This window comes from Fusarium poae, chromosome 1 (assembly GCF_019609905.1).
Source record: "Fusarium poae strain DAOMC 252244 chromosome 1, whole genome shotgun sequence".
NCBI lineage: Eukaryota > Fungi > Ascomycota > Sordariomycetes > Hypocreales > Nectriaceae > Fusarium > Fusarium poae.
This window is the reverse complement of record NC_058399.1, coordinates 5,505,794-5,530,932: the sequence shown is the minus strand read 5'-3', so window position 1 is coordinate 5,530,932 and position 25,139 is coordinate 5,505,794. Positions and strand designations below refer to the sequence as shown.

Genomic DNA, 25,139 nt, shown 5'->3' with positions numbered 1-25,139 from the left:
AGGATGATGGTGATAAAAGGCAGCTAGCGTGTAAAGAAGGATGTAGATATTGTATATGTATATACGTATACGAACGAATATGTGCTTGACCTTGAAAGACTTGTGTGACTTGTTTTCTGCCTGACAGGAAGCATCTCGTGACGTCTTATAAACCTCCGAGGGGGCATCTTCTTATGAGTCGTGGCCAAGATCGAGGGTCTTATAGGCAACCATGAGAAAGCAAGCACCCTTCTTGCCATCTGCCATTGAGATGATCACAAAAGGGACCCCATCCTGGCGGGCATGATAGCATCGTGCCGAGCCGCACTACCAGGCTTCTGCTCATGGAACAGGCACCATGTCGTTGAGGACCCCTGTCATCCCGATCTATCTGATTGCCCGGGACTCCGTCTAAGTGTCCGCCCTAAATCGACAGAGGATCCATTGCATTGCCGGTGGATGGGGGATTTTCTGTCTGGTACAGACCCATTACGTTGGTCTTGTTTTTAGAAGTTAGTCAATGGGAAAAGTTGGAAAGGCTGCCTAATCTCCCGGTAGGATCAGTCTGTAGCACATAGAGTTGGTCTAAAGTTAGGGTTGGTAGAGTTTAGTATGTTGGAGTTGAGTCTGTGCCTAGAGTTGGTAGCTCGAGACCTTTCCCTGTTGGTTGACATGCTTGGGTTATGATTGGTCCGGTTCATTTCCAACCGAGGCATGCCTCTCCGTTTCCATGTACTCCATGTATGTACTCCATATGCTCGCAACATAGTAGTAGGTAGGTAGTAGACTAGGTAGAGTGCGCTACATGGGCACGAATAGGTATGGGATATGTCTACCACGTAGTATTCGGGAATACCCAACCCTACGGTCTGCGTGGCTGTGCCGCATAACTGGCCATAGAGAGTTTAGTATACGTAGATAGTAGATATTGATAGTATGATGGTGTAGCACTGCATTGCAGCGGCCCCCAACTTGGGCGCTTGGAGCTTATACACAGCAAAGCGCAGCAAAACACAGCACAGCACAGCACAGCACACGGGCAGCTTGCCACGTTTAGCCAATGTTTCTTCTATTGCTCTGCTCAATTCGCGAAACAGGAAATCTCCTTGATGTGCCTTGCATCCTTCTGATCTGCAGTACCACGGCATTGATCAAACGGCGGCCGTTGGTCTTATCCCCGTAACAACAACCCATGTCGTTTCGTCAAAAACCTCATTTCTTCCTTCTGTTGGTTCTTAGTCTCAAACGTGGAGCAAGAAAAAGAGACAACTAAAACAACGCAGCGCCGCAATTTTAGGCAAAAGCCTCCACAGAACGAACGGGTAAGGGGAGCCGACCCAAAACAAAAACTAAATCCTTGGAATGTCATGACATAAATCAATCGCAATCTTTAGTTTTTTCTTCTATCGTATCATGTTTCTTCTAGACTCTCGGGAGTTGAGTCATTGTAGCGGGGCTTATTTCGTTCTCTCTCTCTAATCTCTATCCCAGACAAACTTACCGGGTATGCAGCCGAGGCAGAGTAGCAATACGGTTTAAAGTGGTTGCATAGGAGACAAGTAACGAGTAACAAACATAGTAATACAGGTCAGTCGACGTTGATGTTTCAATGGGGGCTGTGAGTGATGCCGCAAGTATGTAATATCTACCATGTCTGTATCAAAACTGCACATTGGGCTGATACCGCGTATCAGCCTCGTACGGCACGGCACGCTATCTCAGTGGTGGGATAACCGTGGTGGTTCGAATTTAGGCAGACTGTGGAGGCTGAGGCTATCACTCTCCAAACCTCCCCTCATCACTGGAGCATCATGGGACTCACGAAGCAGGCCTCAGATTTATTATCACCTCGTATATTTTTGTTTCTATCCAAATTGACAAACTAACAAACTGACTGATCGACTTGGTCACTTACCGGTATGCAAAAAAATCCCAATTGCTTTTACATATGCTTACCCGCCCTCCCTTTGCATCTAGATTCCTGTGATCACGCCGCCCAATGCACGCTTTTCATCTCTCTGACTTCGAGATACTCGGCATGTCGGATAAGATCTTCCATTGAAATGTCATTGTCGAGTCTCTGAACTCTCCCGCCATCCCAATGCACGAGGACCTTGGCATATCGCTTGTCGGGTGCCAAGAACGAGGCAATGCGATCGCATGATGCGCTGGGGTTGAGTGATATAGGGTACGACGGACCATTCTCTCGGTTCAGCGCGCTTCTGGACTTGTCAACTACTTGGATGAGGTACCTGCCCTCTTCTGTGCGTTTGCTGCGTCTTGATCCTGCCGCGGCCCGCTTGGAAGACATCCCGGAGCCCTGGTTGTGATGGTTGTGACCGTGGGCTGTGCCAATTGGGTGGGGGCAGCATTTACAAGTACACTTTGTGGGATCCATGTTTCGATACTGCCCTCTAGATTCAAGAGGAAAGACATATGTGCCGTATGTTGAGGATCCCCAGGTAGGATTTGACGCCCGACCGCTGTTGAGGAAAGTGTTGATCTCTTCGGGGGCTGGACGAGAGTACTCACCTTCCCGTTGAGAAGTATCTTCCCTTTTCGAGTGAGGTTTGGTCTCCTGACCAACTTGGCTCTCTCTTCTCGAATTGGTCCTCTTCCCAGAGCGAACTGTGTCGGAATGAGCTGAATCGGAATGAACATGCTGTCTTCTCTCGGTGCTAGGACGGCTTTGTCTCTTGGCATGGGCATCTCGTGTAGGTTGAGGGCGCTCATTTGCTCTCCCGTCATGACGACCTTCCCTGCTTGAAGACGCTTCTCTGTGACTTGACGAGCGATCTACTCTTCCCCTGCGATCTGCGTAAGATCGATTCTCCTCTTTCGTTCGGGTATCTCTCAGAGATCGATGAGATGCTTCCCGTCTCATGTAAGAATGATCGTCCCTCTTCACATAAGAGGGTGTGCGCGACACCGTCGGTGCGCGATAGTAGTCATCACAAGCATGACTTCTATAAGGCTGATCATTGTACCTGTGGTCGCGAGACCGTGAGAATGACTGGCTTCGCTTCCTGGCAGCTGCAGCGTCAAGATCGTAGCGTTGAGATGAGTACGACATGCTTCGTGTTGTTTGGTGATACAAACCTGAGTCTGTATAACTAGTATTGATTTTCGAATCGCGATTGCTGTTGTATGGTTTCTGGTGTTTGTTCAGGTTTGTGAGTTTCGATATTGTTTGATTTTATCTATCATATTCACTTGACGAACCCTTCGAGCTATAAGTATCGAGTCCTCGAAGGGGGGCTTGTCGGCCCATCTCTGGAGACCTTTGTTTGAACACTCAACATTGCCATGATGCTGAATGAAGAAGAGTTGCAAGCATCTAATGCTCTTTGTTCCATTATTAGGCTCTATCGTGTTGTTCACTCGAACAGCACCGAGTTACTCATCCTGGTCATTATCGAAACGGTTTCCAGTGCTTCCCTTGTTAGTTATCAAAGACGTTTCCAAAGAACAATGTCTTCAAAGAAATCGAGTTTCATGTTGATAGAATTCGACTCTGTTTGACATCAAACCTCTTATTGAGTGCCCGGTCCCAAGACGGAAGGTCGCTCTTGGTTTGATTAAGCCCAATTCTAAATGGAAACAGCGGGAAGCCGGAAGAATGAATGGCGCAATGAGGCTCAGGGGCCTAGTAGGACCCGACAGTTGGTTTCTAGGGGCTCTGAGAGATAGAGTCCCCTAAAACGAAAAGTCGATACAGTCTGGTAACCAATGACTTGTCTTGTCTTGTCTGCATGTAGCCTTCCCCACAGTGGCCAAAGAAGGCTAAGGGTGCGGCAAAAGCCAGAGTCCACTCTCCAAAAGGCCAGCAAAGACATCCCCATTCCATTCCATCCCACCCGCACTTTAATCTTTTGCTTTGCTTCCATTCTCATCAACCTTCAACTTTTTGGCATTGCCTCGTTTCCTTTCCTATTCACCCCAATCCTTCTTTACCGGTGTATTCAACTCATTAATCAATATGGCTCTCTCTCCTCAAATGTAAGCAACTCAACTCCTCACGCGACAGCTCGTCGCAAAGCTATGGTTGCAACAATGCTGACATTTCTTGCGATAGCACCAACCTGGTCATCATCCTGGGTATGATGCAGGTCTCCAAGCGCGTTCCTTTCGATGATCCTTTTGTGCTCAACGTTGTCCGTGCCGTCTACCTTGCCAGCAACGTTATCATTGCTGGTCTCTACTTCTACACCCAGCTGAAGATCAACAAGAAGAAGGGTATGACCAACTTTCCGCAACATCCGCAACCGCAATGCTAACAAAAGCTTTACAGACCTCACCACCCTCAAGTATGTTGAGCCCGCTCCTATGGGTTCCTCTGAGGAGGGCAAGCTCGTCACCACCACCATTCACGCCTACGACAACGAGCAGATCCGCACCGCTTTCCGTGGCCAGGCCATGGGTATGGCCATGATGGCCTTCATGCACTTGTACATGAACTACACCAACCCTCTTCTCATCCAGAGCATCATCCCTCTCAAGAGCGCTTTCGAGAACAACATGGTCAAGATTCACATCTTTGGCAAGCCTGCCGCTGGTGACCTCAAGCGTCCCTTCAAGCAGCCTGCCGGTTTCATGAGCGCCATGCAGGGTGGCCCTGCCCAGAGCGACAAGAAGGCCGTTGAGGCCGCTGAGCGTTCTGGCCGCGGTGGCGCCAAGGAGGAGTAAATTGCTATCATTGAAAGGATGGTTGCAGGTTTACGACTAGGTTTGGTTTTTAGCCAAGGTTGAATAGACCCTGGCTGTACTATAATACAGGTGGTTTGCAAAAGCATTTGTGTTGTCGAATATAAAGGGATTCGAGTAATTTCCGAAACGATTTCTAATGTGTACGGTTTTGATCGCTATGATAAAATTGGAGGCTGTATCTGTATTATCGCTGTATGCGTGAATTGTAGTCACGTTTTCTCGTGTTAATTGGTGACATAATTAGGATTTCTGATCGCGACAATCCGCCCCTCCGCCACCCATCGGTGCCCGTCATAGGTACACCGAAGGACTAACTTTGGACCCTGATTTTCCTCCTACATTATTTTCCCCAACTCGCATATTGCTGTAATACTCCTCGCTGACTCTTGTAACTGTATTGCGAAATTCATGAATCCCTCCAAGTTATATCGCGATATTCTATAATCCTCCATAACGTCATGGAACGACCATCCACACCACCACGGGCGACAAAGCCTGCGCCTGTCATTTCTCCCCCTACGCCAGAAGTTACGAAGCGCATAGTATGTCGAAGCAAGAATCTGATTCCTGGTTTTCTCGGATCGCTGACTCTTGTCTAGGAAGAAAACAGACTCCGCGCAAAGGCAATCCGAGATCAGCGTGAAGCTGAACAACGAGCGACTGGCACCGTTCCCGAGATTCCCAAAAGCTCCGGCGGCTTCGTACCAACAGATGATGTCTACATCTCTAAAACTGCCAACGGAAAGCGACCTTATAGCTCCATCTCGACGACAGAACCTAAGGGAACGAATCGAGATGGGCGCAACAAAGATGAAGAAACCCTGCGCCCTGCGCGCAAGTTTACAAAGTTCGTGGATTATAATATGAGTGCCATGACAGATACAAAAGGTGGTTTCTTGTCGACGGAAGATGATCCCCATAACTATGCGCTCGGTGGCAAGAAACAGGAAGATGCACAGCAACGACCAAAGCACATGACTGTTCAGGAGTGGGAGAGATTACAGTTAATAAAGAACCTGAAGCGACTAAAGGCTGGACCATTCGAACCGGGTATTAGTGTTCTCGCCGATGACGAGACACGAAAGAAATGCAGGGATTGCAACAGCTTGGAGATCGATTTTGTATGGGAAGAGGTCTTCCATCTTTGTGTCTGCAACAAATGCAAGGAGAAATATCCGGAGAAGTACTCACTGTTGACCAAAACCGAGTGCAAAGAAGACTATTTGCTTACAGACCGTGAGTTGTGTCACGAGGAATTTTGTTTGGCATCGCTAACATGAAATAGCCGAGCTACGAGACCCTGAACTATTACCTCATCTTTCCAAGCCAAACCCTCACAAATCCCACTGGCACGACATGATGTTGTTCCTTCGCTGTCAAGTGGAGGAGTATGCCATCAAGACGAAGTGGGGTTCATCAGAGGCATTAGACGCCGAGTACGAGAAGCGCGAGACTCAAAAGAAGGCTCGTAAGGAGGCCAAGTTTAAGGAGAAGTTATTGGATCTGAAGAAAAAGACAAGAACAGACGCTTTCCGCCGACAGGCCGGTAACCTGAGCAAATCTGGGGCAAGCAAGTTTGGAGATGCAATAGGGGGTGGGAAGCATGTGCATGAGTGGGGAAGGACAGTTGAAAACGAGGACGGCATGACAGTCAAGACTTGTGTTGACTGTGGTATGGAAGTCGAGGAAATGGAATTTTGAGACATTGATATCTATTTCGTTTGACAGGTGGGGGTTTTGGAGTTGGGTTCATCACATATAATGGTATAGACAACTATACCTGACTTTGGTGCCGAGGGCAATGTATTACAAACAAGTTTTTGTTTGTAAATACTTTGCATTTTGTTTCTTCATAGCTGTCATCAAAGATAGTCCCCTGTCGACATGCTGCTGATGATCTCCAGGGATAATGCAAAGTTGATGCCTGGCAGCCTCACGCTCACAATTCCCAGTTTGTTCAGCCATGATTGGTCAAAAAGTCGGCGGCAAAGCAGCGATACAGAGCATGTGGATAGCACCAACTAGCAGCGTAGCGTCCAAGTACAGCACCCGACATTCAGGACAGCACAACAGATGCACCTCCAAGTATTAACTACCTAGCTTGCTTTCTTTAGCAGCACCCAACCTGACGTCGATTTTTTCCCGACTTACAACCAACATACAACAAACCACTACATAACGACTTGTCTGTCCTTACAGCCGGTCCAAGACCGAATATTCATTGAGACGATAACACGTACAAAGATTCCTTGAATCGTTTGCGCACGAAACTTCCAACCTCTAGCCTAACTTCACCTCACTTCGTCACTTCACATCACAGTCCATCCTCAGCACCGAGCTTGTCCGACTTCGAACCGGCACTCGCTCGCCGTCTACGCTATCTCTCCCATACCGACCCAGATCTCCATGCACCCGCCCAATTGAGAGAGGCGCGCTGTGATGGGCCCAAATGCTGGCAACGGCGTGGGCGGAATGGAGATGGGGCCTATGATGCAGGGCAACGGCTCCAACCTGCCCCAGGCCACCGAATACACACTCCAGGGTGTTATGCGCTTCTTGCAGACCGAATGGCATCGACATGAACGTGATAGGAACTCGTGGGAGATTGAGAAGCAGGAGATGAAGGGCCGCATTGCCAACCTTGAGGGCCAGGCGCGGAGGGCTGATGCTACACAGCGCGTGCTTAGGAAGTACGTTACTATGCTGGAGCGCAAGGTTAAGGAGCAGACGGCTCAGCTTCAGGGACACGAGGCTGTCGATGCGGAAACGGCTGCTAAAAACGACCGCGCTGCAAAGATCCAGGAGAAGCTAAGATGTGAGCAATACCCCTAATATGCCGGTTCGATATACTGACGTTATTATAGCTTCTTTGGAGGATATGCCTATCCCTGGTGTCGATGGCGTTAATTACGAGAAGCTCGACCGAGGTGACGAGGAAGCTCAGCGACAGGATCTCAAGACCTTCCTCGACCAATGCCAATCCGAATTTATGTATCTTATGATTACCCCCGCAAACCCGCAACCGCCTCGAGAGTCTCCCCCGCTACCGATTATGGAGGATCTGCGAGAGGTTGAGGCATTCGGCATGCCCGCGCCCCAACCTATGGAGCGGCAATTCCAGCTACCTACACGAAATGCCCAGAACCATGTCCAGGAGATGAATTCGAGAATGCCTCAGCAGAACCACGTACCTCATGCACAGAATCAGCAACAGCACTTTGCTCAGAAACAGCAAGAACTACAGACTCAACCCATGGTTCGTTCATCGGCTGAACACCCCCCTGTTATGTACCAAAACAACAACGACTGGCCCGCCCCTGTATCTGTAACCTCTCGAGCGGTTGAAGAGCAAGTTACTCCGGCAAACCATGCAGCGGAAGTTCTAGGTGGAATGGATGATTCTGCTGAGCTTAGAGAGAAGCACTCTGCGCCACCAGAGAACGATGGATGGGACTTCCCAGAAGGCACATTCCCTGAACCTGGGAACTCCCAATCTAATCAATCTCAACCAAACAGACCCGATACGGATGCCTTTCCTGTTGCTGACAACTTGCCCAAATCCCCGAGCCGACGAGACAGCTCCCACCGAAGAAAAGGGTCCATGTCCAGACGACGGAGTGCCGACCATGAACTAGCTTTGGCTGCGCAAAAGGCTGAGAGTGGTAACTTCAAGCTCAGATTCGGATTACGAGGCCATCTTGATACTGTTCGAACGATTATATTCTCTGGGGGTGGCAGTCCAGGAGAGCCAGAAATCTGCACTGGTGGAGACGATGGTATGATCAAGCGTTTCCACATTCCTAGATTAGATGGCCATACTGGAAGTCTTGCGCACACAGCGTCGGATCTTGATGTCACAGCCAACTTTACACACCGCGGTCACTCAGGAGCGATCCTTTGCTTGACGTCATGGTCTCCTTCGCCAAACTTCTCGACTGGAGGTCGTGCGATTGGTGACGGCTGGATATTCTCTGGTGGTCAAGATGCGACTATTAGAGTTTGGGAACGTGGAAGGGTTGATCCCAAGGCGACTCTTGAAGGCCATACAGATGCTGTGTGGGCTATTTCTGTCCTTCCAGCAACTCTTGGTCAAATATTCGGGAGCTCAAGTCCTTACGGCAACACTGATCGTATCCTGGTTGCGTCGGGTGGTGCAGACGGCAGTGTTCGCTTATGGTCAATCAGCGCGCCTCCTCAGTTGAGCTCACCACAACCTGGAACGAACCGGGCCATGACTGGTCGCGGAGGAAGAGTCCGCGGTAACTCGATGAGCTCTGGCAGCGCGTTCCCCAACACTCCTCAGGCTACTATTGCGTCGAACTCACCCTTTAACCACACCCTTATTCATAACATTTCGCGATCGGACGGTTCCACAGCTAGCCCGACGTGTATTACACCTCTGGGCACTACCGGTGAATCCTTTGTTGTCTCCTACTCAGATGCCGCCATAATTGTCTACGACACGCGAACCGGTGAACAAATTGGCACGATGGATAGCTCAGAGACATACGATCAGACGATCAAGACCAGCGTCAACGCTGTCGTGGCGACAACAATGGGTCTTGACCAGGCCAACCAGAATCACACTGGAACTATGGGCGAGGAAGATGCTAGCTCAGGCGCCACTGGCGGTGGAAGATCGATGGCCGGTTCAGGCGTAGAGGGTACCATCATTTCTGGCCACGAAGATCGCTTCATCCGGTTCTTCGATGCCAACAGCGGTAAGTTTTCTGAATTGATACAAGAGACAATAACTAACGAATGTTTAGGCCAATGTACATACAACATGATCGCCCACCCGGATGCCATCTCCAGCCTATCTCTCAGCCCCGACGGACGTGAACTCGTCAGTGCCGGCCATGATGCCTCACTCCGCTTCTGGAGTCTTGAAAAGAGGACGTGTACACAAGAAGTGACAAGTCACCGAGTGATGCGCGGTGAGGGCATCTGTGCCTGCGTCTGGAGTCAAGACGGAAAATGGGTTGTCAGCGCTGGCGGCGACGGCGTGGTCAAGGTATTTGCACGATAATGGAGACGGCTCATGACAAGGTGATTTTTGGTGCAGGCGGTGCATTATTTATTGCCTGGGGGTTTCACGGTATTGTAGCAGTTGGATGATGAGATGAAATGGCTTAGCAACGAACGGGGGAAGGCCCATTGTGTTATAGTATTCTATGTGTGTGTTTTTGGAGGAAAGGATGATTTCGCTTATTTTATACTACTCGTCGATACCCGGCATTTAGTGATTTGCTCTTTTTTATACTATAGCATTATCACAGGGAGTGTATTCTATAGTAACTAACATAATCATGCTGCAAAGAGGAATAATGATTCAACTCAACTGATTGAGGGTTAAGATGGGCAAAAAAAGAAGATCTGCGTTTCGCAGATGGCTGGATCTCTCCCGCCGGGAATTGAACCCGGGTCTCAAGCGTGACAAGCTTGCATACTGACCACTATACTACGGAAGATGAACAATCTCAAGATTGTTGTAGCTGGGGGGTTGTTGACGATTAGTGCACCGTAATGACTTATAGACCCTAAGGAACATGCTTCTGCGCCGCAAAGCTGGACGGCGTTTGTAGATAGAAATGGGGTCTTCAGATGCTATATTTCAACATGGGTTGAATCCGAGTTCTTTTTTTATCGCTCCCTCGACTTTAACTTCACTACAAAAGGTCTTTAATGAAGAAGCCAGGCATTCTCTATTCAACATCTCCCTAACCTTCTGCATGATAACCCAATCTCAGCCTTAGCTAATTACTTCCTGCCCGATTTATCCATTCGCGATAGTCGAGTAGCGACTATCTAAGGTTATATATGCTTCTTTTGCTTCGATCGTTGCATGTCGCTCGGCTTCAGCTTCAGCTATAGCGGCTAACTCGCGCTTAGTAGGAGTGCTCTTAGCGGAATCCATACTGTACATAGTATATACCGTCGTACTATAACGAACTACAGCTGTTGAGCTTCGAGGGACAATACATCAAAATAACAAACTACACTTTGCTTTATGATTCTATACTCAAAGATTAAGGTCCAAACCTACGTGAATATCCCGGGTCAGATAGTGATGAGAGATGCCCAAAAGATAGAAAAGGTAAGTCCCTCTCACCTAAAGCTTCACCTCTCAGTAGAATCATATTACCACGTGCATACACACCAAAAAGGTTGACGCTTATGTAGTAGATTAGCGGTATCTTGATTGGAGATTCACCCAGTTCTCTGAGAAAGTCTTTACCTAATGAAGAAAAGCTACTGATGATGAGGCACAGCTGCGTATGTCGAACCGCCTGAGGCTTGACCACTAGACTGACTCAACGACAACGAACAACGAACAACGCATAGTTTTTTTGAGAGCCTGATCTGATGTAGGTACTAAGGTAGGATGGCGATCCATTCTACTTTCCTCCCGTTATGTTGACAACAGAATCTCTGTCCTTTTTTTATTTATTTTTTGGTTTTTTTAATTTACTTGTTTGCCACAGCGCAATTTAAAAAGGTCAATAAGGTATATCAATGGAGATAATACTGGACCTAGTCATTTTGATATTAGAATATTGGGCACTAACTGATGTACCTGAAATATCATTTGTATGTATCCCCCCCTAATGACTGCCAGTAAATATGTGGAACTCTACTGTCCTCTAGTGGCGCGGAACTCAGAATTCTCCACCTTGTCTCATCACCGACTTTTCACCCTTCATTCTCATCTTCATCTTTATCCCCCATCATTTATCATTTTCTTTAAGAACAAAGTTACCCCGCAATATACATACCTATATACCTATAATACATTCATTTCAAAACACTCAAACCTCTTGAACGCATATTCTCACATTGTTTCAATTCCACTTCCACTGTCCATAACTCCTTCCCAAGGTACTTAACCTATACCTCAACATCAGTATTTATAACAGTATATATGGGGCTATTTGAGGATTAGCAACGGTTTATTGGCCTCCCCGTTTCCAACCCCTTGTCGATCTCAGCAGGTTTCAACTCAACATACAAAAACACAACAACAGCATTTTCCTACCCATCAGGTACTCTTACAAACATCTCAGGGCAAAGATGGTTAATCCAGTAAAACCCCCTCCAGGTTGGTTGGCCTTGCCGGCTACAGCAACCGAAGAGGAGAAGGGTTACTGGAATGAATTCCTGGAACAATGGCAGCTGCAAGAGCGCAAGTTCGCCCAAGATGAAGAAGAGTGGAGTAAGATCTCACGAAGGTTGAGAAAGGAACCGGCAGGCAAACTGTACAATCATTATATTGGAAAGAAGGTGCCACCACAAGATCTCACTTGGGGTCATCTTGTCGCAGCTCTTATCCTCTTTGGCAAGGATCAGGTGATAAACTCGACTTTTGGCAGGAGGATCCAGGAGAAGTATCCTAGATCAGATATCACAACTATGCAGTTCAACAAACGGGGGCCAACTATCAGAATTCCAGCTCAAAATAATGGAAGAGGAAGGTCAAGGCAAGCTGAGAGCGAACATGAAGAAGAGGATCGTGAAGAAACGGAAGAAGAAGAGCAACAACAACCAGAACAAGAGGAACAAGAACAACAAGTCCAACAAGTACAACAACCAGAACAAGAGGAACCTGAACAACAGGTACAACAACAAGGACAACAGATACAACAACAGCAGCAGCAAGAAGGAGACGGAAACCATAGAGTCCTCGAAGAGATCCAAGTGTCAGCGCCAGTATCAGCACCAGTGCCAGCACCAGCACCAACGCCAGTGCTAGCGCCAGTGCCTTGGAACACAAGGAATCGTTTCACCAATACCACCAGTTCAGGGCCAAGAAGCAGTAGCTGGCGAAGCGGCAACCTTTTCTCAGCCCCTCCTCCGACAAATCCAACCAACAATCATAGTCAGTCTCCTCACCCTCGACAAGGAACGACTAGCCCAAGAGACAGCGCGAGGCAGGCCCAAGGAGGAGAGAGCGCCACCAGTTTTCCTTCTAGATCTAGTTCTAAACAGCCTCTGGCAGATCCCCAATCTGACAAACCCCAAGCCAGCGGTCCTGTCCAGAATCGAGAATCCCCACCTCAGCCAGACTCTAACATAAACGTCATCTCAAACTCCGACCTGGACACCACCATCAACGTTGCTCAAGAAAATTCAGACTCAGACCTCAGACAGACTCACAATCGTATGACCATCAACAGCAGTCCCGGGCCCGGAGACGGTTGTGATGGAATCTATCTAGCGGAAGACGCCGTTGCCGCCGCCAACACTACGACCGGCAATGTGTTCCCTAGCAGTAATTTCCACAGCATTGATCTCACGAGCACTGAGCTTACCGCTAGCTCTGTGACCGACCAGTCTCGCAATAGCAGGTTTTCCAGCAATACCTCCGTCAACAGGTTCAATGGTTCTGTCTTCCCTCCAAGTCCATGGAGCACGGCAACGAGCAGGCCCACTCCCAGAAAGCGAAATATTGACCAAGTTGGAGACGATATCACACCAAGGCCCAGCCCAGCCTCCCCAGCTGTATGGGCATCGCTCTCAAATCCGTCTTCCCCTTATGTTAGCACGTTTGGAAAGCCTGCCAATTCGACTTACGGGCACCTCACCAACCACACTGGGGCTCTTGAGCAAATTTTACAACGCTACCATCAGTTAGGTGGCTATGTAATTAGCCTGGACGGGCCTGAAAATGAGCACTCACGACTGCGTGACAACGGCACCAATATAATTCGCGATATTAAGACCTGGGGCTTGGAGGTAATCGAATCAAGAAACAGGGCCATGGCCGAACTCGAAAGCCTTCGCGAATCTAACAATAAGTTTGTCAATTCAAATAAAGACTTGGAGTTGGCAAACGCCGCAAAGGCAGAAGCCGACAAAGCCCTTGACACGCTTGTTTCCCAATTTGCCGAGCACTTGTCAGACAACAGAAAAAAGTTTGACACGTTCCGGCAAGATGTTGAGAAGTCAATTGAGGAAAATGAAGCAAAAACGAGTCGCTCCTTGCACGAAAAACTGGAGAGTCTGGAGGCCCAGATGAACACCACAACCGCCACTTTGAAGGAGGATCGTGCTAAAGAAATGGAGATGATGCAGTCCAAGTTGGAGCGTTTGGAGGCGATGCTCGAAGAATCGACTGAAAATAATAAACAATTAGAGAAGCATATTTCGGGGCTCACTGGTGTCGTCGCTGATGTCGGCGCTGCCACTGGTGTTGTCCACTCAGAACAACAATGGAATACAGCACTCGCACAGTATGGGCTGCGATAACGGAGATGCCTGACGATATAGGATATTGTTGTATATACAATTGACTGACAAGCGGATGCTTGGTCTTTTTGTGTTCAAGCTCAAGGGGTCCAAAAGTGGTCTTGTCTTTGTATTAGTGCTATTATATTATACAAGAATAACCTTACTCCAAGAGCCCTGTCTTTCGTTACAAGGCTGCACCTATCGATCATTAAACTTCGAGGAACACCCACATCAATTGTTGTATATACAGATCTTGCTTGCGACGGTAATTTGGCCAGTCGATCTAGTCAGAGCCACATCATGTTCGCTGCTACAAGACGAAACAAAAACATATTTTTAAGCATATATTTATCGAGCAAATCTTGTGTTTTTATCTTTTGGCTATCTAGTCTAACGTAGCAACATATATCAGACTCTTTAATAGTGCTGTATAGCTTCCCAGGCCGATATAGCCTGCCACCTCTAATGACCGACACATAGTCTTATCTTCCGACTCAGCTATTCCACAATCAGGAGCTGTAGGTCTTGTGCCGTCTAGTGGACGAATCTAAAGTCCATGCGCTGTTGACCCTCGTCCTTGGTGTTCAGAATATAATCTTGCTGCTGCTCCTTGGTCAAAGCATTCCATCTTCTGTCACGAACCTGGTTTCGCCAGATGTAAAACCACTTGACCAAGTAGAAGAGAACAATGTTGGCGCAAGTGATACCAAGGATCACCCTGTTTCCTCGACGGTACAATGGCTGATCATCCTCACGGAAGATGTTGGACGCAGCAATGTTACCGCTCTGCACGGTCATGTTGTATAGAGCGGCGCTGATGGCTCTCGTACGGACACTGTTACTGTTCTTGGCGTTCCATCCCACAAGAATAGCGTGGCAGTATGGGTAACTGAGAAGACCGGTGATAAGGGCGTATCGAACCCAGGGAGAGATGTCAGCGGGAAGGACAACCAGGGCTAGAACCCAGGGGAAGATCCAGATGTTGGAAATGGATGAGAGTATGCTTCGCTCCTTGACGCGGCCTGAGAGCCAGGTGATGATGAGCAAGTTGACTGCAAAAAGGAACTGCGAGGGGATGGCGAGAAGGTTGGCCTGGAAGACGGAGAAGCCGATTTGTCGAAGGATGTAGGACAAATAAGTGCTGAAAGGCGATGGAGGAATGTAGACCATAAGACCGATGATATACAATGGCCACTGTTCCCAGTCCTTGACGGCTTTCCAGAGCTTGGGAAGATTGACAGCTTCTCTGTTATGGTGTTAGTTCAGACCCAATAGTCTAAGTGAAGTTCAGCATACCTGTTGTTCATATCACCCTTGGTAGGATCGTCGCGAAGAAGTCTGTTAACCATGATGTACTCCTCACGCTCGTTGAACCAGCCATCTTTACCACGGAACCAACTCTTGGTTTGGCATGGGCCTGGAGGCATGAGGACCCAAGAAAAGAGACCGATGATGAAAGTGGCAATTGCCTCGAGGAGGAACCTTGACGAGAGTTAACATGAGCTTCAAGAACGAGATAGCATCGGGCACTTACAGCCATCGCCAGCCGCCCCATCCCAGGATACCTCTCATTTGAAGAATACCAGCAGCAAGCAGGGATCCGACGATGTTGCTAGTACTGAGAGCAGTCCAGAAGAAGGCCAGTCTAATGGGAAGCTCGTTGGACTTGTAGAAGTATGTGAGCCAAAGGACGATATCACTATAGTTGCTTGTTAGACACCGCCACTAGCAAGGTCAAGTAATACTAGACTTACGGAATGAATCCGCCCATCAAAAGACCCAAAAGAGCCTTGATGGCAAAGTAAGCACTCCTGCTCTGGAGCGCAGCCTGTGAGCCCGAAACGAGAGACCAGCAGCAGATGAGAAACGGGATCCATCGATCAGCACCGAGTTTCTTGCTGATCAAACCGCTGGGGAGTTCGGCAGAGAGGAAGCAGACTAGGAAGATCTGGGTCTTTGTGTTAGAGATTCGAGTGCTACTACAAGAGGAAAATACTGACTGTTTGGCCATAGTTAAAGTCATTGGTGTTCATGCCAATCTCTGGTAGCTATATGCAACGATTAGATTCGTCCATAGGTATAAGGATGAATGTTTACTCACCATGTTATCGGAAATAGCACGGTTGATGTTTCGACGGTGAAAGTCCAGGGAGAGGAACATGACCCATGCCCATAGACAAATTCGGAAGTCGATCTATGCAGACATTAACATCCATGACTGAGACGGAAACTTGGAAAGTTTCTCCAAGTATCGAAGTAAATGGGACTCACCTTTCGAACAAGCTTCTTCTCTTCACCTTCGGTCCAAGTAAAGTTGGGATCAAATCGGTGACGGTTCTCATACTCGGCCTTTTCGTAGACCTTTCTCCAACGGTCGGCGATCTCAGGATCCGAAAAGGGATGCTCGATCGACGAAGAACCAGATTCATCGCCGCTGTCAAGAGGAGATTGGTCATGGCTCTTGACGTCAAGCACCTTTGTGGTCTTCTGACCATCATCGCTGGCAGCCATTATGGAGGATAGTACGATGTACTAATAATAGCCGTTTCTTCCGTTTCCCAAAGACAGCAAGGTGTTTAGAAAGATGCCGCGGAGATGTCTGAGAGTGGATGGATGTTGACGGATGCATGGGTGACTTATAAGTGATCGAGTCCTCGTGCTGTTTGGACTTTGGCTGCATGGCTGCAAAGTTCGCCTCTAGACATGCTAAGAGTCTCAGTCAAGAAACGAAACCGGGGCTATCAATGTCGCGATGAGCTTTGGAAATCACCTCAAGTCTAGGCGAAGATGGATGCTGTACTACTTGATAACTAGACATGGCGACCCATTGACGCCCCAATATATGAACTAGGGTATCAAAACTAGGGATTATTAGACTAAATATTCATGGTTAATCCAAGATGGTTGCTTCTAGCCGATTAAACGGGTTCTAGTTAAGCTATTGTCAGTGAGATTAAATCAACATTTGCTGCTACAGCCAATGATGACCCTTGGATAAGGCTGCGTAAGTAAGTATTAAGCCAAGTTGTAAACGGGTTATGGCTAGTAAGGGATCAAGTACCGAGTTTCGACTAGAATGGTTGTCTATTGAGAGGGGTTCGTGATATCTCATAATGATAGATATGGCGTGCTGGCCAAGAATGTTGATCGAGCCAATCGTTGGCAGAACCGACCGAGAAGCCGTGGAAAAGACCCAGGATCTAGAATTGACCGAATTATGCCATTCGAGGTTACAGTAGATAAGATAGCATCAATACATAGTTGATGAGAGTTGAACCAGAGTTGTCCTGGTGGATGTTTGGAATATCTGCCATATATAGTAGATAGCAGCGCGCGGTGTAAGTCTCGGTCAACTGTAACTCATTCATATTTTAACCAAATAAACTATAATTAAATGAGATAATAGAGATAAATTATAGAACCAAGGCTTAGGTAATTATGCGATATCCGAGATATCAATTGACTGCATTGATGCTACTCTATTGTCGCATTGCGTGACCTATCCCTGGGGATTGCGACAACCACCACAACGTTTTTCATCCCACGTACCAACATTGCGCAATACCCTTTTGCGACATCCGATTACAGTATTCTCTATCGGTGATTTGTTGATTTGATAGGTCGCATTGTACCTCCACCCCACGAATTGCGTGCTCTGAGCCCAAACACAAGTCGATACCTTCGTTGGTCAGCGCAAAGAATGTCACACTCACGCAATGTCTCTCAAGCCAGAATTGGTTCCGATATCACCTCGATGATCATCTTGTTGCGTGGTATGACGGATACAAGTTCCCGAGCTTATGTTTCCCCGCGTTGTAAATAGGCACATCATTACAAAGAAATGTCTAGTCATTGAGAGTGAGCAGTGTATATAAAGGCTTCAATTATCTCTCAATTAGACCACTTTTCCACAGTACTAGACACGCATTTGAGGCCTACATAACAAATCTCATAAACATATCACAATGGCTCCTTCAGCTGTCGAGACAACGACGAACCCCGTCACAGAAACACCAAAAGTAAAGCTGTACTCTGGTCACGTTGAGGGTGCTTACAAAGAGCTGTCCCCTACTTCATACATCCGAGAGTCTGAAGAAAAGGGCATCGATGGCCATGCTGCCGCCAAAGTGAGTTACCTGCACTTGTTGACTTGATCTGCATGTATTGACTTGGATATCAGTATCCCAACTATCTTCCAACTTGGAACCCAGACCAGGTCTACCCTCCTCTAGAGCCCTTTGAGCACTATGAGCACGGCAAAGATGCAGACCCCAGCTTCTCCAACCTCTTAAAGTCAGACACCAAAGTCTCTCACCTCACTCCCACAATCGGCACTGAGATTGAGGGCATCCAACTAAGCAGCCTCTCTGACGCCGGAAAGGATGAGCTCGCTCGTTACGTTGCCGAGCGCAAGGTCGTGGCCTTTCGAAACCAAGACTTTGCTGACCTCCCCATCTCTGAAGCTCTCAAGTTTGGAGGGTACTTTGGCCGTCACCACATCCATCCCACCTCTGGCTCTCCAGAGGGTCACCCTGAAGTCCATCTGGTCCATCGAAGTGCGGGTGATAAATCCTACGAGGACTTTTTCAAGACTCGTGTGAGCTCTGTTGCTTGGCACTCTGATGTCACCTACGAGCAGCAGCCCCCCGGTACCACTTTCCTTTATGTGCTTGACAACCCCGACACTGGTGGTGATACCCTCTTTGCCAACACAGCTGAGGCTTACAACCGACTATCACCAACCTTCCAGAAGCTCTTGCACGGACTCAAGGCGACACACTCTGGCATCGAACAGGTTAATGCTAGTGTGAAGAAGGGTAGTGTCAAGCGTCGTGAGCCTGTCGTGAACGAGCACCCCATCGTGAGAACACACCCCGTCACTGGAGAGAAGTCACTCTATGTGAACCCTCAGTGTAAGTGAGACCATACTGGTACCCAAACACATTACTAACAGCCACTAGTTACAAGAAGCATCGTCGGCCTCAAGAAGGAAGAGTCTGATGCTATCCTCAACTTCCTCTTTGAACACATTGCCTGGGGCGCAGACTTCCATGCCCGCGTCAAGTGGGCAAAGGGAACTGTTGTGGTATGGGACAACCGATCAGTTCAGCACACTGCTATTCTGGATTGGCACTCTGGTCAGCGTAGACATTTGGCCCGAATCACACCTCAGGCTGAGAGACCATATGAGACACCTTTTGAGAGCTAGATCTAGTATCGATACATATGATAAAGAAATAAATGAATACACTTAATGAATCACGAACTTTTCGTCTTCGTCCTGCTCAAGTATCTCGGGTTGATTAAGGCGCCGTGGCTATTTAGTTCAAGCTGCTATCTCTCTCCTACTCTTTTCTCTCCCGCGACGCCATCCGCGTCCAAGGACAAGATTTGAGATAACTCTCTCTCCACAGCCGTCACCTTAAAACCAAAACTTTCAGAAAAGTCTCCGTCCCGATTCTCAGAACACAGACTAAACCTCACCATTTCCACACATCTCAAAAACCAGAGGACAATCCTGAGGCCAAAAGAACCATGAGCCCTTGAGCTAGAATAAATGGAAGCCCCACAGACGACGTAGATGGATGCCGGATGTGTTATGGAGTCGGGGATGGCGATGGGCGACTGCATTCCGAAGTCCTTGAGCCAACTGGTCACTCGCTTATACAGAACCCTTGGCTGTAACGGTAAGACGGGTCTTGGGATGGTCCACATATGAAGCTCAAGAGCAAGCCACCAAATTCAATTTTTACTATGCCAAGTCTTTTTTTGCTTGGATTGCTGAAGACGTGGGAGATGTCTCACATGAACCACGTGTAAGTGAGACGAGACAGTTCTCACAACGCTGCAAGAATTTGCATTCATATTATATAAGGATATCTCCTGATTCTGATAAACTATATCACATCATTTATCATGTTCAAACCCCTCACCTCTTTCAAAGCTCAATTCTACATTCGCTGCATCGAGTCTAGTTCAGGAACAACTGGAATGTTGCCACGCGCACTATCAAAGGTACAGCGCATCTAGAGTCACGTAGCTCCAAACCTAGAGTTTTGAACATTAGAAATTGATATTCATTAATGACAAGCATTGGCTGATTCCAAGAGCCTAGGTATAAGATGGCGAGGTCTCTCTCCCGTTTGCGGTTGTGGTCTCAGTCTCTCTTTAACTACCGGCGCAACAACTTGAAATTTCTCTGTTCTCTTATTCCTTGATCTTGTCACTTTTACAGATCGAATCCACTCTTTTGAAACAAAAATATCCTTCTGACGCACGCTCATACATACAAATCTCACCTTATCCACAATGAAGGTTTCTCTCGCTCTCTCTGTCCTGGCCTGTGGCATCTCAACCGCAGCTACAAGCATCCACCACCGCCGGGCCGACAACTTCCTCCCTGCTGCCGGTATCCCCAAGGGAGGCTACAACGCTTATGGAGGAAACTATGATCATCCCGAGACCAACCAGTTCCAGCCTGTCGGCCAGAAGCAGACTTCATCCAATTCTGGCTCGACAACCAGCAAGAACACGGATAAGAAGGCGACTACACAATCGCCAAAGTGTATATCAAAGGGAAAGCTCGAGTCCATCGTCAACAAATACGTCTCTACCTTTTCAGGTATCACCGACGGCGGAAATCTCGCAAAGACCATCTTCAACGACGACGTCAAGTTCTATTCTCAGTCTATCTGGTGGACTGCCTCTTCCAAGAAGATTAACAAGTATGCCAAGGTAAGAAAGTATTCCTTATCAAATTGCCGTAATATCATGCTAACAGTACACTAGAACGACAACTATCCTCCCGTCTTCAAGAACCTGAAGGAGCTTATTGCGGGCAACATTGAAAAGACCAACGACCCCAGTGCTTTCATCAAGGGTCCCGTCGCCTACGGCTGCAACACCTTCACCGTTTACTGGAAGGGTGACTTTGAGGTCCCCAAGGGCAGAAACCATGGTCGTGGTAATGGCATTGACCTGGTCTTCTTGAGTCCCACAACTGGCAAGATCAAGAAGGCTTACTCCGAGTACAACACTCTGAACCAGGTTTACAACTGGGGTGCTCACATCACCTGGGCCAAAGACGATGTCTGCTGTGATTGTCCTGTGGTGTTTGACGACAAGTGCAAGTGCACCAAGTAAAGTAGTCACATGGCTGGCCAGGTACTTGTAAGATAGCTGCTAAGGAAATAGAAGGAAAAGGAGTTTAAGGGTCTGTATTTAATTACTTGGACAGGCGTTTTATATATATATACAATCTTTACAAACCATATCATCTATTATAATACACCTATATCCTAGTGACTGATATCCTCATCAAACTCATCATAGACGACTAGATACCTTGGGTTCATCGCCCAAGAACACATTGATCAGCTTGGAAAACTCATCTGCATACTGCCAAAGGAAGCCATGCCCAGAATCAGGATATAGATGCAACTGGGCCTGGGCATTCTTCAATTTCTTCCAAATGACAATGCTGTTTTCCGTTGGTAGCAAAAGATCATCACTCCCTATTTTTTGTCAGTACATGTTTACTCTCAACAAACGATGGCTTTAACTTACCGTTCGCAATCAAAACCGGTATACGCAACTCCTCAAGTCGATCGTAGGATGCATCCTTTGCCTGCTTCGGATCCATAAACTTTGCAAAAGCAATTCCCTGTCGCCGAGCATTGTCCGGATCAACATGCCCAGTCCTGTCCTTCCTCGCCCCTGTGATTCTCTTCCAAGCAGCCTCACCTGCCGCTTTGCTCTTGGCCGATGTTCCAAACATGCTAAACATGAAGGCATTCTTGTGCTCCTCTTCTGTCTTGGCCCTACTGAGAAGGTTGAAGGGTGTCAGGTCGGGTGCTGGCACCGTACCCTCGCCGCTGCTGGGCATGGTTCCGCAAAGAATGAGACGGCGCACAAGACCTTGTCCGTTGAGAGCGACAAGCTGCGCGACACATCCACCCATAGAGAAGCCCATGACATCAGTCTTGTCAACACCGAGTGCTCGGAGAACATTTATGTAGTACTGCGCCCACATGAAGAATTGCTTGGGAACTTGTCCTTCTGAACGACCCACGCCAGCATTATCAATCATGATAATAGGTCGCTTAGCAGCTATGGGGTTTATTAGGGCCGGATCCCAATGATCCATTGTTCCCCTTTCATAATTAGTCTCTGAAGGCTACGGAGATTGAAGGGATACTCACCTAAAGTGCATAAGTAATGTGAGGGGAACGCCATTGCTTTGGCCGAAGCGTCTGTAGGCGAATTTGATGCCATCTACAGTGATGAACTGGTTCTGGGCGGTCTCGTAAGTTGACATTTTTTGAGGTTATTATTGACGCAGTTGAGTGAGTGATGTTGCATCGATGAATGTATAAGTTAAAGTAAAAGGATGCCGAGGTTGGTCGGCATTCAGCGTCAGCTGACCCGGGGAACCCTGTCAATGAATAATTTCCTCTTTGGGGACTCACTTTAGTGTGAGTTCGCTGTAGCGGGAGACGATATTTTTTGTATCTTATGATGGTTTTATAAGATCTTATGAGATACTCATTCACTTCAAAATAACTTGGTTAATGTTTGAGTTTACGAGTTCCTAGCATCACTCAATATGAGCCAAGGTGCTTAGGGGATGGTATAACTGTCTTATTCATACAATGCTTCATTCATTCCTCATCAACGCCTGTACGTGGTTTATCCCCAAAACAACATGTCCGCCCTGTTTAGATATCTATAAAATCAGATCGAACTACTCCAAACCTGATGACCCAGCATGGCTGTCAAAACTCCCACGCCATATTTGCCACCTTCTGTGTTTCCCTTCCATGTCTCCCAGCCAAGCCAGCATACTGCTGCAAGCTCGAACACACTTAATCCGGAGCTCACGTATGTCGCTGCGCTAGGAGCTCTACTATCTCTTGGTTCTTGGCCTGCTTCACCTGTTACTCGTAGAGCGATTATTCCTGTTGCAGACAGCAGAGCAAGTTGCACCTCCCGACCAAAAGGCATCGGGAACGCAACGGTCAGACCCCAAAGAACAAGCAAAACAGCGACAATCATAAACTCGACCCCGAGTTTCTCAAATTGGACAGTACCGGGGCCATGAGCACTGGACGAGCGTGCTCCTGATCCTTGGCCAGGCTCACTATGCTCTTGACCTAGACTGAAGCTCTGACTTAAAAGATCCGCCAGCCCGCTCGCCTCATCATGACTTTCCTGGGGCGCGAAGAAGCTAGGTGGTTTGAAAGAAACTTCACGTTCCTCTTTCTCACTTTCGTCCCTCTTCCTAGCGGCACCACGGAAGAAAATGCTCTCCTGCTCTACGGGCTTGCTCCTTATAATAGGCGCATTCGGTGGGTTTCGTAAACGATGAGATGGGGTCGTTGGAGCAGCAGGAACTTTATACCAGAATGGACTTTGGTCGTTCAATGGTGACTCGCCAAAAGCTCTTCTAGGTCTATTCAAGGCTGGCGAATCTTGAAAGGCTCGGTATTGCGACTGTGGCTTAATATGAGACTCGGTAGGGGTCCAATCCATCTCGTCTGAGCCTCCGACTTCCTGTACCCTTTGCGGGGTTACATTTAGACTGTTAAATCGATTGAAGGGACTTTCTTGGGGGCGTAGTGGACTGCTGGGTACATATGGTCGCGGTGAGAATGAGCTGATAGACGGCGATGGCTGTGAGCGGCCCGTCTGAGGAGTCAGCGTAGGTGAGTCGAGTGCTTCGTTCAGCAGATCGGAAAATGTCTTTGGCTCTTCCCTCTTCACTCGAGTGAGTTTGGGCTGTTTTGGCGAAAATGCAGTGTCAGAGCTGTTGCCGAAAAGGGGCGTCGTGTCGACTTTGATAGATCTCTTCGCAGATGAGTATATCTAAGCCGGATTAGTAGGATTCTACAAGTATAAAAGAGTGACTTACCATGATCATCACGACCGACATGACCAGGTGCGCACTAAGTTGGGCGTTGCGTGACTGCCCATGACCTCCATCCATTTCAAGGACCCGACGGAATAGGAATCGGAAGAAGACGATCAGTCCCTGGAAAGAGTACCACTGCGTAAATCCCAGCAGATGTCTAGAGAATCCGCGAAAGACTTGCACAAACTGAGGATTCCACCATGCCGATAGTATGCTTGCGATAACAGCACTATTGATCAAAAAGTCTGCCGGGGGGAGGAAATCAACAACCCTGGATAATCCAGTTACAGCCAATGCCGACCAGCTTTGATCATCAGGATCATACATCCCAACGTCTTGGTGCTGCAAGGCAAAAGTGATTGCCCTAAAATGCCAAAACATTTGCATAATTAACCCTCCCCACCATAATGCCCGGCCCAGACTGTCAATCCAGTTCAGGGCACTACTCCTGTCAGAGGTGCTCTTCCTTCCCCTACTCTTCTCCATCATCCGCCGGAGATGATCTGTCTTTGCCGTGTATCCCGCTCTTTTAATTTGGCTATCCACTCGTACGGCGCATTCATCACATACTTGAGGGTATCGCTCCTCCAACCCCTTTCGATACCGGTAGTAGTTGCGCTCGAGCTCGGCATATTCCGGATGGTTTGGGTCGTCGGGCAAGTACTGTGCCAGGGATGAGGTGAAAAGTCGTTGATTCTTGAGACATGTTGTGCAGAAGATGCTGTCTTGGGGAAGTGAGGGAGAGGATGGTCGAGGATTGGCGTATAAGGTTGCAGGAGCTTCACGCTCGGTAGCTACTGGGGGATCCGTAATCTCTCCATTCTATTCCCGGTCAGTAAGTAGGTATATTCATCAAGAAGAAGTGTCGGTTCATACATGATCGAGGTAGTTTGTCGCATCGCATGACAGGCATAGAAACTGGCGTGTGATGCCGTCATATTTAGTATTTGATCGCTTGCCGCAATAAAAGCAGGTCAAATATTTGGTCCCTCGCAGGCGTGGCATTATTTCAATACCATCTCTCTGTTAGAGTAAAGGTTGAGGAGATGAAGGTTGTAAAAAGGGAGTGGTGATGACGAGCATGAAAAACAAAATCACAGACAGTCCTTGTCCCTTGTTTATTCCAAGTTTGGATCATGGATCTTTTGTTGTTTCTGCCGGGCGGTCAGGGCATAGATTTAGAGGTCATGACGGTGGGGCCTGCACTGTAGATGCAGATCCATGATCGGGCAGTCTAGAAGGTTAGAAGGTTACTAGGGTTAGGTAATTCTTTATGAGGAGTCTAGACTAGATTGCTGTAGGTAGCAATCATCAT

At 47.9% G+C, this 25,139-nt stretch overlaps 10 protein-coding genes and 1 non-coding gene across 11 annotated transcripts; 6 read left to right on the top strand and 5 right to left on the bottom strand.

Annotated features, from left to right (window-relative positions):
* Positions 1–1,966: 1,966 nt before the first annotated feature.
* On the bottom strand, positions 1,967–3,052 carry FPOAC1_001790 (uncharacterized protein; the record flags this gene model as incomplete). The annotated part of the gene is made up of 1 exon (XM_044846379.1): positions 1,967–3,052. The coding sequence occupies one exon, from the start codon at positions 3,050–3,052 to the stop codon at positions 1,967–1,969; it is 1,086 nt and encodes a 361-aa protein (XP_044712295.1).
* A 906-nt stretch (positions 3,053–3,958) lies between these two features.
* On the top strand, positions 3,959–4,665 carry FPOAC1_001789 (uncharacterized protein; the record flags this gene model as incomplete). The annotated part of the gene is made up of 3 exons (XM_044846378.1): positions 3,959–3,978; positions 4,055–4,215; positions 4,271–4,665. 3 exons carry the CDS (start codon positions 3,959–3,961, stop codon positions 4,663–4,665), a joined length of 576 nt encoding a protein of 191 aa, XP_044712294.1.
* A 479-nt stretch (positions 4,666–5,144) lies between these two features.
* On the top strand, positions 5,145–6,387 carry FPOAC1_001788 (uncharacterized protein; the record flags this gene model as incomplete). Its single annotated transcript, XM_044846377.1, has 3 exons — positions 5,145–5,228; positions 5,286–5,922; positions 5,972–6,387. The coding sequence occupies 3 exons, from the start codon at positions 5,145–5,147 to the stop codon at positions 6,385–6,387; spliced, it is 1,137 nt and encodes a 378-aa protein (XP_044712293.1).
* A 738-nt stretch (positions 6,388–7,125) lies between these two features.
* FPOAC1_001787 (uncharacterized protein) lies at positions 7,126–9,715 on the top strand (the record flags this gene model as incomplete). The annotated part of the gene is made up of 3 exons (XM_044846376.1): positions 7,126–7,501; positions 7,551–9,407; positions 9,456–9,715. 3 exons carry the CDS (start codon positions 7,126–7,128, stop codon positions 9,713–9,715), a joined length of 2,493 nt encoding a protein of 830 aa, XP_044712292.1.
* A 370-nt stretch (positions 9,716–10,085) lies between these two features.
* FPOAC1_001786 lies at positions 10,086–10,157 on the bottom strand. Its single transcript has one exon. It is a non-coding gene; the product is annotated as a tRNA-Asp (tRNA).
* Positions 10,158–11,757: 1,600 nt separating this feature from the next.
* FPOAC1_001785 (uncharacterized protein) lies at positions 11,758–13,932 on the top strand (the record flags this gene model as incomplete). The annotated part of the gene is made up of 1 exon (XM_044846375.1): positions 11,758–13,932. One exon carries the CDS (start codon positions 11,758–11,760, stop codon positions 13,930–13,932), a length of 2,175 nt encoding a protein of 724 aa, XP_044712291.1.
* Positions 13,933–14,448: 516 nt separating this feature from the next.
* FPOAC1_001784 (uncharacterized protein) lies at positions 14,449–16,425 on the bottom strand (the record flags this gene model as incomplete). Its single annotated transcript, XM_044846374.1, has 7 exons — positions 14,449–15,160; positions 15,211–15,396; positions 15,449–15,613; positions 15,669–15,862; positions 15,915–15,962; positions 16,016–16,108; positions 16,186–16,425. The coding sequence occupies 7 exons, from the start codon at positions 16,423–16,425 to the stop codon at positions 14,449–14,451; spliced, it is 1,638 nt and encodes a 545-aa protein (XP_044712290.1).
* A 1,454-nt stretch (positions 16,426–17,879) lies between these two features.
* FPOAC1_001783 (uncharacterized protein) lies at positions 17,880–19,123 on the top strand (the record flags this gene model as incomplete). The annotated part of the gene is made up of 3 exons (XM_044846373.1): positions 17,880–18,041; positions 18,095–18,827; positions 18,876–19,123. The coding sequence occupies 3 exons, from the start codon at positions 17,880–17,882 to the stop codon at positions 19,121–19,123; spliced, it is 1,143 nt and encodes a 380-aa protein (XP_044712289.1).
* A 1,100-nt stretch (positions 19,124–20,223) lies between these two features.
* FPOAC1_001782 (uncharacterized protein) lies at positions 20,224–21,057 on the top strand (the record flags this gene model as incomplete). Its single annotated transcript, XM_044846372.1, has 2 exons — positions 20,224–20,649; positions 20,704–21,057. 2 exons carry the CDS (start codon positions 20,224–20,226, stop codon positions 21,055–21,057), a joined length of 780 nt encoding a protein of 259 aa, XP_044712288.1.
* Positions 21,058–21,240: 183 nt separating this feature from the next.
* On the bottom strand, positions 21,241–22,231 carry FPOAC1_001781 (uncharacterized protein; the record flags this gene model as incomplete). The annotated part of the gene is made up of 3 exons (XM_044846371.1): positions 21,241–21,428; positions 21,481–22,067; positions 22,116–22,231. 3 exons carry the CDS (start codon positions 22,229–22,231, stop codon positions 21,241–21,243), a joined length of 891 nt encoding a protein of 296 aa, XP_044712287.1.
* Positions 22,232–22,647: 416 nt separating this feature from the next.
* On the bottom strand, positions 22,648–24,829 carry FPOAC1_001780 (uncharacterized protein; the record flags this gene model as incomplete). Its single annotated transcript, XM_044846370.1, has 4 exons — positions 22,648–23,778; positions 23,825–23,959; positions 24,395–24,646; positions 24,701–24,829. 4 exons carry the CDS (start codon positions 24,827–24,829, stop codon positions 22,648–22,650), a joined length of 1,647 nt encoding a protein of 548 aa, XP_044712286.1.
* Between the last annotated feature and the right edge of the window lie 310 nt (positions 24,830–25,139).